Source organism: Mobula birostris, chromosome 15 (assembly GCF_030028105.1).
Source record: "Mobula birostris isolate sMobBir1 chromosome 15, sMobBir1.hap1, whole genome shotgun sequence".
NCBI lineage: Eukaryota > Metazoa > Chordata > Chondrichthyes > Myliobatiformes > Myliobatidae > Mobula > Mobula birostris.
Genome location: NC_092384.1, coordinates 16,474,122 through 16,488,868, shown reverse-complemented (window position 1 = coordinate 16,488,868; position 14,747 = coordinate 16,474,122). Strand labels below are relative to the sequence as shown.

The 14,747-nt window shown below is 42.0% G+C and overlaps 1 protein-coding gene across 3 annotated transcripts in view; it reads left to right on the top strand.

Moving 5' to 3' along the window:
• bbs2 (Bardet-Biedl syndrome 2) overlaps positions 1-14,747 on the top strand; it is a 171,141-nt gene that overhangs the window by 94,548 nt on the left and 61,846 nt on the right. For all 3 annotated transcript variants that reach the window (XM_072279369.1, XM_072279368.1, XM_072279371.1), the window contains 2 exons: positions 2,439-2,551; positions 11,405-11,553. In XM_072279369.1, coding sequence (XP_072135470.1) covers positions 2,439-2,551; positions 11,405-11,553 — 262 coding nt within the window. The remainder of the gene's footprint in view (positions 1-2,438; positions 2,552-11,404; positions 11,554-14,747) is intronic.

The window sequence follows — 14,747 nt, the reverse complement described above, 5'->3', positions numbered from 1 at the left end:
GGAGAATTGACTATTAAGACCCATTTTCTTGTGCATCAATAAATGAGTTGGAGCTTAGCCTGCTAGTGTGTGCAAATGTATATTGTAGCTCAGCCACAGAGATTAGAGTGACCTTGGTTTGGAATCATTATGGCTTTGAAAGGTATCATCAAAGGTTCAGTAGATTCCTATGATTTCTGAAGATTGACTACACTCCCTTGGACATTTGTTGGAAGTGAGGTGCTGCACTGCAGCAAGAAAATGTGTTAAAGACAAAGTCAGTGCAATGCTATTGTCATTAGTTTCTGCACTCAGTGACTACTATATTAGGTATACTCTTCAACCCCATGTGGTCTTCTGCTGCTGTAGCCCATTGAGGTTCAATGTGTTGTGTGTTCAGAGATGCTCTTCTGCACACCACTGTTATAAAAGGCTTGCTTACTTCAGTTACTGTCGCTTTCCTGTCAGCTTGAACCATTCTCCACTGACCTTTCATTAAGGTGTTTTTGCTCACCAGATGTATTTTTCCCCCACTCTGTAAACTCTGGCGACTGCTGTGTGCAAAAACCCTAGGAGATCAGCAGTTTCTGAGATACTCACACTACACGGTCTGTACCAACAATCATTCCACTTCAAAGTCACTTCCATAACATTTCTTTCCCTTTCTGATGCTTGGTCTGAACAACAACTGAATCTGTTGTCCATATCTGTATGCTTTTATGCATTGAGTTCCTGCCACATGATTGGTTGTGGATATTTGCATAAATGAGCAGGTATACAGGTGTATATAATAAAGTAGCCATTGAGTGAAATGTCACTGAGATTAATAAGCCTTCACCATCCATTCCCAGTGGCACCACTGCCACCTTTATTGTCATTCTTTCTTGATCCTCAACTTGTTTCAGATGCTCCTACAGTACTCTCCACCCCTCCTCCTCCTCTGCAATTTAAACACGTACTATATTTGTTTTTTCACTTCTTGAAACGTTGATTTGAAATGCTGACTCATACTCTTTTCATAGATGCTGCCTGACCTACTGATTTCTGTTTTTCAGACTTCCAGCATCAGCAGATCTTTCTTTTTCACTCTCCAACATTCGTTATTCTGTTGTCTTTTGTTCACAGTTCAAAGTAAATTTATTAGCACAGTACATACTGTTTATGTTACCATATATAATCATCAAATTCATTTTCTTGCAGGCATAACACAGTAGAATCAATGAAAGACTGTACCCTACAGGAAGAGAGGTTGAAATGCTCTCAAAATGCCTGAGAAACTCAGCAAGTCAGGCAGCATCAATGGAAAGTAATATATATGCTAGATAGGCAGGGAGTTAGAGACTGCTGTGGGACAGAACAATATCAGCTCACATGGCACAGCCACCAGTACTGTAGGAAAAGGGTTCTGCTCCATTGGGATGGCTTTCCTTAAACAAGCTGTTTCTTGCAAATCTAATGGCTTCGGCTGTAAATTAAGCCATAAACTAAACATCCAAAGGGGTGTGTTCAGCTGAAGGGAATTTAAGAAAGTTAATGAGAAAGGATAAGATATAGGATAGTGAAATAAATAATAATAATCAGAAGAACATCAACAAGGGAGAGAATTTTAAAAAAATGGTAACATGCCTCTAGTTAGAGCCAGGGTAAGAAAAACAGATGAACGGATAAAATTGAAGGTTCTTCAGCGGAATGGTTGTATTCATACAGAAATGGCACAAACCGAAATAAAAATGTACAATCTAATTACATTATTTTAATGAAGAAATGCATAGTTTTTGACAAATATATATACTCTTAAAGGGTACAAGTGGTCCCACATGGCAAGTAAGAATTTAAAGATTACCTAGGATCATTCCAACGGGAAATGATAACTATTTCTTGCTCCACAGTTGCTGCCTAACCTGCTGAGCATTACCAGCATTTTGTTTCATTTTTTGGCATACCTGAAATTTATTAACATTTACTTTGTTTTAATGTTTTCCTATTACATTTATCCACTTTTTTCATCTTCTAACACCTCTTCCTCCCTCAGTCCCGAACACACTAACTCCATCCCAGAGCTGTGATCATGCACTGAAATGCTGCAGGAACGCTGTTTGCACTTTGCTTGCTGATGACTCTGTTTCCCCCGTGCTGACTGTCATGCTTTACATTAATTCGCACTTGCATTTTTTGATTTTATTTTCACTTTAGACAGATGATGAAGGTTATTTTTTCTGCAATATGATACACAACACTAAAACTCACTACATGTACACGTAATACTGGTCAACCAGATAGACGTTAAATGCCAATTGAGAAAGGGGAAATCAGTGTTTGATGGTTCTAATTTTAATTCAATGTACTTCTTGTAGTAGAGATGCATTGCTTCTAATCAAATTGTATCTCATTGCAGTAGTAAACCTATTGAGTATTTGTTTGCACAGATATGCTGATTTGAACTGCTTCATTTCGAACAGGTGGATGGTTATCATTCCGTGCATCAAAAACTCACTGCTGAGATGGCCGATCACTCTAACCTGGTCCGTAGCTTGTTGATTCGGGCAGAAGATGCACGTCTAATGGGTGACATGTAAGTACTGGATGCTGCGGTCCTGCATAATAGTTCATCGATTGAAAGATTATCAACCAAAAATGTTAACTGTCTTTCACCCCCACCCTTATACATTCTGCCTGACTTGTTGAATTTTCCATTTTCCATTTTAATTTCAGATTTCCAGCATCTGAGCTTAGAGCTTTTCATATTATTTGGATTCCAATGATTGTAGGATTGAATGGCTTCTCATATGAAGAGCGTTTGATGGCTCTGGGCCTGTATTCACTAGAATTCAGAAGAATGAGGGGTGACCTCATTGAAACCTATCGAATGGTGAAAGCCCTTGATAGTGTGGATATGGAGAGGATGTTTCCTATGGTGGGAGAGTCTAAGACCAAAGGACACAGCCTCAGAATAGAGGGGTGTCCTTTAAGAATGGAGATGTGGAGGAATTTCTTTAGCTAGAGCGTGGTGAACATGTGGAATTCTTGTTTGTTGCGTAATGTCTTCCTGTGACAGCATAGAACAGAAAGTCTGGTATCAGTCTTGTGAGCAATGTAGCCAACCCAACAGAGCCAGTGGGTTGTAATCAGGGCATTCGGGAGTTTGGCTCAAGTGGGAAGCTAATGCTGGATCACTTGTCCCTTTTTGTCACTTTTGGAGAATTTTCTACAGTGTTGAACCTTTACATGCCTGCTGTTGGTGGTCAGTGCCGTCAGAATTTTTGGAGGATAGGGCTCATCTCTGACTGGGCATGTTGAACTTCAAATATGCTTCTTCACAGCCAATCAAAAGCTGCACTGCTGGTGCAGGCATTCCCAAACTTTGCCACTATTGTCTGCTTTTGCACCCGAGATGATCACCGGTAGCTTACCACATTCACCTGCTTATGCCTTGGCCACCTGTCCTTGGTAAATTGCTGGAAACAATATCCCTGCACCTCTAGCAGCTGGAATGTGAGGAGCCATTGTTTTCCCAAGTAGTTCTATTCAGCTGTTATCCTAAGCTGTTACAGTCCCTGTGGTTAGAGAGACTGTAACAGCTTCTGAAACAGTATGCTGTATGAGTTGGAGGGCAATTTGAAGTGCTATGTACCCCTAGGGTTCATATTTTCTGTGGACTGTCACTTTAAAACGTTGGGGGAATGAGACTGACTTTTGGCTACTGTTTGAGCTGCTCCAGAGAGAGAGAGAGAGGTGGAGTTATTTGATGACAATCAATATTATGGTTTCTCTGCAACATATTTATTTTCTACAAGAACAGTTACAGACACAGAGAAACACATGCTCAGAGTCGAGATGGATTCGATCAATGAAAGATCAATGTGAGTGAGATCCTGGTTTAAACTTTCAGTAACCTGGAAAGGGGTGAGTTGAGATCGATCCAGAGTATTGATAAATGACTCTTACAAGTACTGCAAATAGAAGAAGTTTGCGGAGGGGAGAGGAAAGTTTGAAACAGAGGAAACCTAGTGACAAAGAGGTCACTGTTTGGACTATTTCCTAAGTAGCCCATAACGGTGAGTTTGAGTTCTATTCGAATACGAAGGTGTGACTGTCACTTAGTTAATCCACAGGAGTGGGTCTCTGGTGAGGGGAAAACCTTTGAGAATACCATGTGTGTATTTACCCTTGTCTGGGTGTGGTAGTTCACTGAAGAAAAGCACCCCTGTGGCAAATCACTGTTGGAGTTATTTCTTATATTGTGGAACTGGATAAGTGGCTATCACAGTTGTGTGTTTGGGGTAACCTTGTGTGGAAACTACCTGTGTGTGATAATCCTTGCCTGGGTTGATAGTTTTCCCACTTGAAGACGGTACCTCAGTGATAAACTACTGTTGGTGATAATCCATACATGGATTCTGTTTGAATATCCTGTGGCCACCACCGTGCATCTGAACTGAACTATCTTACATTCTACCCTAAGACTGTTATCCCTTACCACCTAAGCTTGAAGAAGCTTGGGTTTTATATTTCCACACCTATATATGTGCATAATCTCTGCTAACCTGTTTGACTTATCTGATTTTATATTACTTTATTCACGTAGTTACTAATAAACTAGCTTTAGTTAACAACAATACCGGACTCCAGATGTTTTCCATTTCTGCTGGTTCTTTAACCCATTATGGGGTAGATAACAGAAGGTACTGATCCCATTTACCCAACATGGAAGAAACCTTGGCAAGTTGTTCAGAGCATCCTGTGAATTATACATTATGATGGAGCAAATGTTTCAGGTGGTAAATGGAATGTCAGTCAAGTAATCCTTCTGTTATCACCCGCTGCCTCTGGCTGAACAGAATATTCCACTACACTCCTGGTTAGGGCTTTCTGACACTCAGCATTGGATCTGCTCTCTGTCCACAGGATTTCTGAAGCTGATCCAATCAAGTTTCTGCTCAGTGATGGTGATCCAGATTGTCACTATGAGAAATACAAGGTCATGCCATTTCATGTAAAGGCAAGGTGGTAATGCAGTTTTGTGACATGAAACTCCTCTGCTAAATTCTTCTCTGTCCTGATGAAGAGTCTTGGCCTAAAATGTATATAAACCTTCATGGATGCTGCCAGACCTGTAGAATTCCTCTAGCATTTTGTGTCTGCAGAATCTCTGGAGTTTACTTCTCTGCTAATGTTACCCTACATGCAGCCCTAAGTTACTTTTTTTTTGAGGAGGTAAAAAGAGCTGAGCATTATTCAATCATTAAGTCATCCCTGTGAAGAAGCAGCTGAAGAACATTTTAGATGCTGGAAGTCTGAAATCAAGACAGAAATTAGTGAAAATGATCAGTGGGTCAGGCAACATCTATGGAAGGAAACACAATGAATGTAACACAAAGATGAGCAAATCTGCATATGCTGGAAATCTGGTAGCAATATACATTCCACCTCAGGCCAATGTCAATCAGGCTTTAGATGATCTGAGCAATGGGACTAACATGCACAAAACAGCACATCCTAATGCCTTCACCGTCGTTTTGGGAGATTTTAGCCAGGCCAGTCTGAAAAAAATCACTAAGCAACTACCATCAATAGATCACTTGCAATACCAGAGGAAACAACACACTGGACCATTGCTATACCACCATCAAGAATGCTTACCGTGCTATTCCACGCCCTCGCTTTGGGAAGTCTGATCACCTGGCTGTACTTCTACTCCCTGAGTATAGGCAGAGACTGAAGACTGCAGCACCAGTAGTGAGGACCAAGAAGGTATGGATAAGGGAAGCAAGGAGAACCTACAGGACTGCTTTGAATCAGTAGACTGGACTGTATTCTGGGAATCATCTTCAAAACTGGATGAGTATGCTGCAGTTGTTACTGACTTCATTGCCTACAAAGACTTACTGTACATTCTCAAACCAAAAGCTGTGGACGTACCAGTACGTACGTCGTCTGCTGAAGGCTAGATCTGTGACATTCAAGTCTGGTGACCCAGGCCTGTACCAGAAAACCGGGTATAATATGCAGAGGGCTATTTCAAGGGCGAAGAGACAATTTCGAACAAGGTTGGAGGCAACATTGGATGCACAGCAACTCTGGCAGGGTTTACATGGCCCTTGTGGCTACGGGGATCAGGGGGTATGGAGGGAAGGCTGGGGCGGGGTTCTGAGTTGGATGATCAGCCATGATCATAATAAATGGCGGTGCAGGCTCGAAGGGCCGAATGGCCTACTCCTGTACCTATTTTCTATGTCTATGTCTATTACTTCCTACAAAGCGAAACCCAATAGCATGAATGGCAGCGATGCTTCACTATCAGATGAACTCAATGCCTCTTATGCCCACTTTGAAAGGGAGAATATAACTACAGCTGTGGAGATCCCTGCTGCACCTGATGACCCTGTGATCTCTGTCTCAGAGGCCGATGTTAGGCTGTCTTTAAAGAGAGAGAACCCTCGCAAGGCAGAAGGTCCTGATAGAGTACCTGATAAGGCTCTGAAAACTTGTGCCAACCAACTAGCGGGAGTATTAAAGGACATTTTCAACCTCTCACTGCTATGGGCAGAATTTCCCACTTGCTTCAAAAAGGCAGCAATTATACCAGTGCCTAAGAAGAATAATGCCTTAATGACTTATCACCCGCTAGCACTCACATCGACAGTGATGAAATGCTTTGAGAGGTTGGTCATGACTAGACTGAACTCCTGCCTCAGCAAGGACCTGGATCCATTGCAATTTGCCTATCGCCACAATAGGTCAACGGCAGACGCAATCTCTGGACAGCATAAACACCTATGTCAGGATGCTGTTCATCGACTGTAGCTCAGCATTTAATACCATAATTCCCATAATCCTGATTAAGAAGTTGCGGAACCTAGGCCTCTGTACCTCCCTCTGCAGTTAGATCCTCAGCTTCCTAACTGGAAGACTACAGTCTGTGCAGGTTGATGATAACAGATCCTCCTCATTGACGATCAACACTAGTGCACCTCAGGGGTGTGTGCTTAGCCCACTGCTCTACTCTGTATATACACATGTCTGTGTGGCTAGGCATAGCTCAAATACCATCTATAAATTTGCTGATGATGCAACCACTGTTGGTAGAATCTCAGGTAGCGACGAGAGGCCGTACACTGGAGTGAGATATGCCAACTAGTGGAGTGGTGCCACAGCAACAACCTGGCACTCAACGTCAGTAAGACGAAAGAGCTGATTGTGGACTTCAGGAAAGGTAAGATGAAGGAACACATAGCAGTCCTCATGGAGGGATCAGAAGTGGAGAGGGGAGCAGCTTCAAGTTCCTGGGTGTCAAGATCTCTGAGGATCTAACCTGGTCCCAACATATCGATGCAGTTATAAAGAAGGCAAGATGGCGGCTATACTTCATTAGGAGTTTGAAGAGATTTGGCATGTCAACAAATACACTCAAAAAGTTATATAGATGAACTGTGGAGAGCATTCTGACAGGCTGCATCACTGTCTGGTGGGGGAGGGGGGTGCTACTGCACAGGACCGAAAAGAGCTGCAGAGGGATATAAATCTAGTCAGCTCCTTCTTGGGTACTAGCTTACAAAGTACCCAGGACATCTTCAGGGAGTGGTGTCTCAGAGCAGCGTCCATTATTAAGGACCTCCAGCACTCAGGGCATGCCTTTTTCTCACTGTTACCATCAGGTAGGAGGTACAGAAGCCTGAAGGCACACACTCAGTGATTCAGGAACAGCTTCTTCCCCTCTGCTATCTGATTCCTAAGTGGACATTGAACCCGTGAACACTACCTCACTTTTTTAATATACAGTATTTCTGTTTTTTGCACATTTTTAATCTATTCAATATATGTGTACTGTAATCGATTTTTAAAATTATTATTATTTTATTTATTTATTTTTCTCTTCTATATTATGTATTGCATTGAACTGCTGCTGCTGAAGTTAATAAACTTCATGTCACATGCCGGTGATAGGTGAAAGCAGGAGAGGGGGAGGGGTGAGGTAAGAAGCTGAGAAGATGATTGGTGAAAGAGATAAAGGGCTGAAGAAGGGGGAATCTGATAGGAGAGGCTAGAAGACCATGGAAGAAAAGGTAGGGGGAGGAGCACCAGAAGGAGGTGATGGGCAGGTAAGGAGATGAGGTGAGAAGGGGAAATGCGAATGGGGAATAGTGAAGAGGCAGTTATTGGAAGCTTGAGAAATCGATGTTCATATCATCAGGTTGGTCTCCCTCTGTTACTTATCCTTGCAAGTGGAACAAGTGCCATACGCGGTTGCCTGGTTGACAGAGGTGTGGAACACCTGGTCAAGAAAAAGAAGGAAACATACTGTAGGAAGCAAGGGTCAGTTAGGGGTTTTGAGAGTTGTAAGGTAGCCAGGAAGGAGCTTAAAAATGGACAGGTGAGCTAGAAGAGTTTGAGTCGGATTAAAGAAAACACCAAAGCGTCCTACACCTATGTGAAGATCAGGAATTTGACTAGAGTGAGGGTAGGACCAATCAGGGATAGAAGAGAGGTAGAGAAGGTAGGGCAGGTTGCTAATGAATACTTTGCTTCAGAATTCATCAGTGAGAGGGACCTTGATGATTATGAGGAGAGTGCAAAACAGACTGATATGTTGGAACTTGTCAATGTTAAGAAAGAGGATGTGTTGAATTTTTTGAAAAACTTTAGGATTGGTAGGTCCCTGGGGCCAGATGTGATACATCCCAGGTTACTATGGCAAGCAAGGGGAGTGATTGCTGCTGCTTTAGTGATGATCCTTACTGGTCCTAGGAGCAGTAGCAGATGATTGTGGAGGTGGGGGGGCAGGTGTTATTTCTTTGTTCATGAACGGAAGCACAGATAACCCTAGGGATTGTAGATCAGTGAGTCTTTCTTCAGTTGTGGACAAATTATTGAAGAGCATTTTGAGAAGTTTAGTCAAATTAGGGATAGTCAGCATGCCTTTGTGAGGGTCAGGTCATGCCTCACGAGCCTGATCAAGCTGTATGAGGATGTGACAAAGCATACTGAAATTAAAGCAGTGGATGTGGTGTTTATGGAATTTGATAAGGCATTTGATTAAGTTCCCCATAGTAGATTCATTCTGAAAGTCAGGAGGCATGGGATCTAGTGAAACTTGACCGCGTGGTTACAGTATTGTCTTGTCCATCGAGGGCAGAAGGTGGTTGTAGATGGAGTGTACTCTACCTGAAGGATGGTAACCAATGGTATTCCACAGGAATCTGTTTTGGGACCTCTTCACTTTGTGATTTTTATAAATGGCTTGGATGAAGAAGTGGAATGGTGGGTTAATAACTTTGTAGGTGACATGAAAGTTGGTGGTTTCATGGATAGTGTAGTTTATAATGGGACATTGATAAGATGCAGAACTGTGCTGAGAAGTAGCAGATGGAGTACAACCCAGAAAAGTGTAAATGATTCACTTTGATAGGTTGAATTTGAATCCAGAATTCAGACTTAATGCAGAATTCTGAATGTGGAGGAAGAAAAGATTTTTGGGATGCATGTCCATAGATCCCTAAAAGTTGATTGTAAGTTAATAGGATTGTTAAGAGGCATTAGGTGTGTTGGCATGCATTAGTCGTGGGATTGAGTTCAAGAGCCTAAGGTAATGATGGAGCTATATAAGCCCTCGTAAGACTTTTTGGCATATTGTGTTCAGTTCTGGTTTCATCATTGTAGGAAGGATGTGGGAGCTTTAGGGAGGTACAGAGGAGATTTACCTATATGCTGCCTGGAATGGAGAGCATGTTTTATGAGGATAGGTTGAGTGAACTTTGGAGCAAAGAAGGATGACAGGTGATTTGACAGAGGTGTACAAGATGGTAAGAGGTATAGATTGATTGGATGCTAGATACTTATCCCAGGGTGAAAATAGCCATTGCAAGGGAGTATAATTTTAAGTTAATTGATGGAAGGTATGGGGGCGAGAGGATGTTAGAGTTAAATTTTTTTTGTACAGAGGATAGTACATGTATGGAATGTCCTGTCAAAGGTATTGGTGGAGGCAGATTAATTAGGAACATTTAAGAGACTCTTAAATAGGCACAGGGATGATACAAAAAAATGGAGGGCTATGTAAGAGGGAATGGTTTGATTGATCTTAGAGATGGTACAGAATCATAGGCCAAAGGACATATGCTGCAAACATTGAGATCATCTGCGCAACCCTGCCTCACTGAGTAAGAGATATTCCCTTTATCCTAGCCATTTCTGCCTCACCGAGTAAGAGATATTCCCTTTATCCTAGCCATTCCTGCAGGAACAGGAAACACTTAAAATAAGAGTTGTTTTTGATCAAGTATGAAAGTCAAAAAGCATTTGAGCCATTGAATTGTGGAACAATCCTCTGTTAAAGGCACTATATAAATGGAAATCGAAATTTCAGCATTTGAGTTTCTTAATCTTTTACCCTTTACACTATGAATCATTTTTAATCATTTCATTCTCCTTAATTTCTTCAAATAATATGAGAGAAAAATAGACTGTATATGTGCTGTATATATTTCGACGTTTCAACTTTGGTAAACTGATTTGTCTATGTTCTGGGTTTGTATCATCATCCTTAATTCATTGTTCAAACCTTTACTTAACAATAAAGTGGCAAATCTGTTGCTGCTCAGGACTCTTCTGCGACATGCTTCATTACATGATTCTGTCAGTACTTTATGCACACTAAATATTTCTTTACATTTGGGAGAATTAAATTGAATCTGCAATTGCTTTTTTCTTTAAACAGATTACCTAATTAAATTCCTAAAACAAATAATGTTTTCCACTGTACTCATTTCCCTACATTCATATTGTTTGAAATTTGTTTTTACATAGGGATGAAAAGAAACAACGATTTGATATGGGGAATCCCACCTAGTAATTTCCCCATGATCAGAATTATTTATCCCATCAGACCCTTTATTTCTTCAATTTGTTTATGACATAAATATCTACCTTAACTGCTGATCAGTTATACCCCAGTGTCACAGAAATATGCCAGCCTTTTGTTTCGCTTTATTCTAGAGTGCTTGCTGTTTTGTCCAAATTCTGGAATGTGGTACACCCTACTTAATACCACTTACAGTATATTTTCACCAAACAGCAGCAAGGGTTCAAAAAGGGTAGTAAAGGCAGCCACACCGGTTAATGTCCATGCTCCAGAAGTGTAATGAGATGCCCTTTACTAAATTATTAATCCCTGACATGGGTAATGTGCAGATCGTACAATCTAAGGGTCGCAGAGGGAAATTGAATTCAGTGTATTCAACATTTTAAAAAATGAGGACATGGAATCAGAATACAAAGCAAGAGGAAAAATTATTGAGGATAGAAAGAAGAAAGGAAAGAGTGAGCTTTCTTAGAAATAACCAAAGGAGAATGCCTTTCAAATCATGCTGATCCTTTTCAATTCTGAAACACGTTATTTTCATAATCTTTTTCTCTTTTCTCCATTTAGGACGAACATGAAGAAGGGATACATGGAACTAAATGACTTAAATCGAGATTTGATAAATGGTTACAAGATTCGCTGTAACAATCACACAGAGCTTCTAAGCTGTCTACGAGCAGTAAATCAGGCGATCCAGAGGGCTGGACACCTACGAGGTGGGTTAGAGCATGGTACGATGAGGTTTACAGTGAATAAATCTCAAGGTGGTATATAGTGACATACTTTGATTATTAAGTACTTTGATAATAAATTTGACTTTGTCTTTGACGTGATCATAAAAATAACTGATGGATAAACAAGACACTGAGCACGCAATTCTTCATCAGTTAGGGTGCTGAGTACACTCAGACCCTGATTAACGCTGAGGATGTGTTCCTTGGAGGTGGAGTGCTATATAAATCAGTGCTATGCAGGGTCATTATAACATTATGTAAATGGACATGTGTGCCTGATTTAAAAAAAAAAATCAAACCTGAGATATATGATATGTTATATATAAACAATAATTCATTGAGTAACAAACATGCAAATAGGCCTAACCTGAACATCAGAGGAGCAGCAACACATCGCAGCAGCAGCAGAGGGAAGCGGTTGGTGGTTACACCTTAGAGGAGGCAGCAGGCTGGGGGTCCTCCTCTAACTTTGGCTTCTTCTTCAAGTAAGTGTCGAGATCTGAGTGCCTTTTCTTAAGTTTCCTCTCATGAAGCAGTTCTCGGAAGCAGGAAATCATGCTGAGAACTCCTCTGTTTGCCTTATTGCTTTGCTCCCAGTCAGGGTCATTATCGATGACTGGTCCATGATTTGTGTGATCGTGGTGATGCTAGTGCTGAGGGATTTTGTGCTGAGGTTTCTTGCTGATGTTTCCTCTTCATCCATGTCGTCAGATTCACCCAGAATGCGTTGCTCTGCCAATTCTCATAGCTCTTCGTCATTAAGGCTTTCACTATGAGAATGCAGGAACCCTTTAACATCAACCTGACGCTCACCAGCTTTCGAATGCCATATCACTTGCAGTTTCACAGCCACGCTAATGCTTTTCCTAGACATCTTCGATGTACTACCCTCACTGGAAGTTGCAGGTTGTTCTTCAGATATTATCCCTTGTTGAGGAGGTCAAGGTAGCCAAGGTAAGATCATTCTTGATGCTTCGAGACTCCAAAAGACCCCGTCATCAAGAACACCCAGCCGGATGTGAGATCAGGCAGGAAGTGGTCAGCCCGTGTAGCAGTTATGAGGCAGAGTCCAGATTGAAGCACAAGGAGACAGTTGGGGCTATCCAGCTAGGCGGCCAGGGACTTGGATGGACAACCCACAAGTAGTGGTCATCTTCTACAGGTAAGGAGCGCCGTGAGCTTGTAACACAAGAAATACGAGAGGTAGAAGAGGAGAAGAGGTTAACTAAAACAGCTGGCCTGCCCAAACAAGGGGCTTGGACACGGTGGGAAAGTGTTGAACAACGACATCTATCTTGGAATGTTCTGTGGCAGATGGAACCGCTCCGCATTTCTTTTCTATGCAGAGCAGCGTACGATCTGCTCCCAACACCTGCCAACCTCAGCACCTGGTATGAAGATAAGACAGATAGGTGTGCTGCTTGTGGCGAGAAGGGAACACTTCAACATATCTTGAGTGCATGCAGAGTCAATCTTTCCAGCGGCATGTACACTTGGAGACATAACAACATTCTCAAAGTTGTAACAGAAGCAGTTGAGCAGAGAGTGCTGCAGCACAACTTATCTCATGCCCCATGCTGCACAGAACATCACATATCATTTGTGAAAGAAGGCTCCAAGTCAAGGGTGTACAGGGCAGGCCCACAATCAAGCATACTTTCTTCAGCCAATGATTGGTGTGTCAAGGCTGACCTGGAAGGGAAAGGCAGTTTCCCAGAGCAAATAGCTTTCACACCATTGCATCCAGATATAATCGTATGGTCTGAGAAGTAGAGAAGTGGTTATTGGTGAACTTACAGTCCCCTGGGAAGACAATATGGATGGAGCCCATGAGCACAAGTTAACCAAGTATGCAGAATTAAGATCAGAGTGCAGGGACAGAGGGTGGAAGGTCTCATGCTATCCATTCAAAGTAGGCTGCCGTAGGTTTATTGCGTTCACTCCCAAGAAGTGGCTGCGTGACCTTGGCTTCACTAGAAGAGAGATCAAGTCAACCAGCAGGGCTGTAGCTGAGGCAGCAGAGAAAGGATCAGCATGGGTGTGGACCAAGTATGTCCAGAGGGGCGGATAGTCAGACAGTGTATACATCTTTTGCAAACCCTTCAGTAGTTGCATAGTCTGCTCTTCAGGTGTCTATCTGTTGGTTGGAAGTGACCAACAAATCTGATAGAGGCAGATGCCAAGTTTTTAAGCTCACCAGTGGGAGGTGGTGCTTTAGCACTGCTGGCCCACCACCTTGAGGGAGTCTTGATCATAAGCGGGCCGAAACTCCTGAAGACAGGTGGCAGATCAACTGATGATCCCACTGGTGATAGCACAGGACAGTTAACATCTTATTCCATGTGTATTTTGTAACTCTAACTGGATGAAAAGGAATAAATTGGTGAGGGAGCAAAAATGTTTACACACATGGAGGAGGCAGAGAGCATGATCGGCAGTGAGTGGCTCAGAGCGTATGTAAAGTGCTGTTATTGACTGACTGAACATTTACTGTAATGGCGATTGCTTGTGAGAAGTTTTAAGTGTTGTTCAGAATGAATTTTTGTCATTTTTAAACATTTCAATAAAGAATTGAATAACTGTGTTGAGTGAATAGGAGTTGGGACATTATATTGTATAGGAATTGCTAAGGCTTGGAGTATTGTGTGCAGTTTTGGTCACCCTAACATAGAAAAGATGTGGTTAAACTGGAGAGAGTGCAAGAAAGATTTACAAGGACGTTGTTAGGACAAGATGGCCTGATTTATCTACAAATGTTGGTCAGGCTAAGTCTTTATTCCTTGGAACATAGGAGAATGAGGGGTGTCCTTATGGGAGAATTTAAAATTATGAGAGGCATGGTTAAGATGGATGGTAAACAGTCTTTTCTCTACAACCAAGGAAGACAAACCAAAACAAGGGCGCATTGTTTTTAAGGTGAGAGAGGAAAGATTTAAAAGGGACCTGAGGGGCAGCTTTTTCCATGCACAGAGTGGTGAGTGTATGGAATGAGCAACCAGAAGAACTGTTGTGGCAGGTACAATGATATCGTTTAAGAAGCACTTGGATAGATACGTTGAGAAGCCAGGCTTAAAGGGATATAAGTCGAACACAGGAAATTGGGGCTAGCTGGGTCGGCATGGATTTATTGAGGCCGACAGATTTGCATTGCTCTTTGACTCCATACTCTTGAAGGA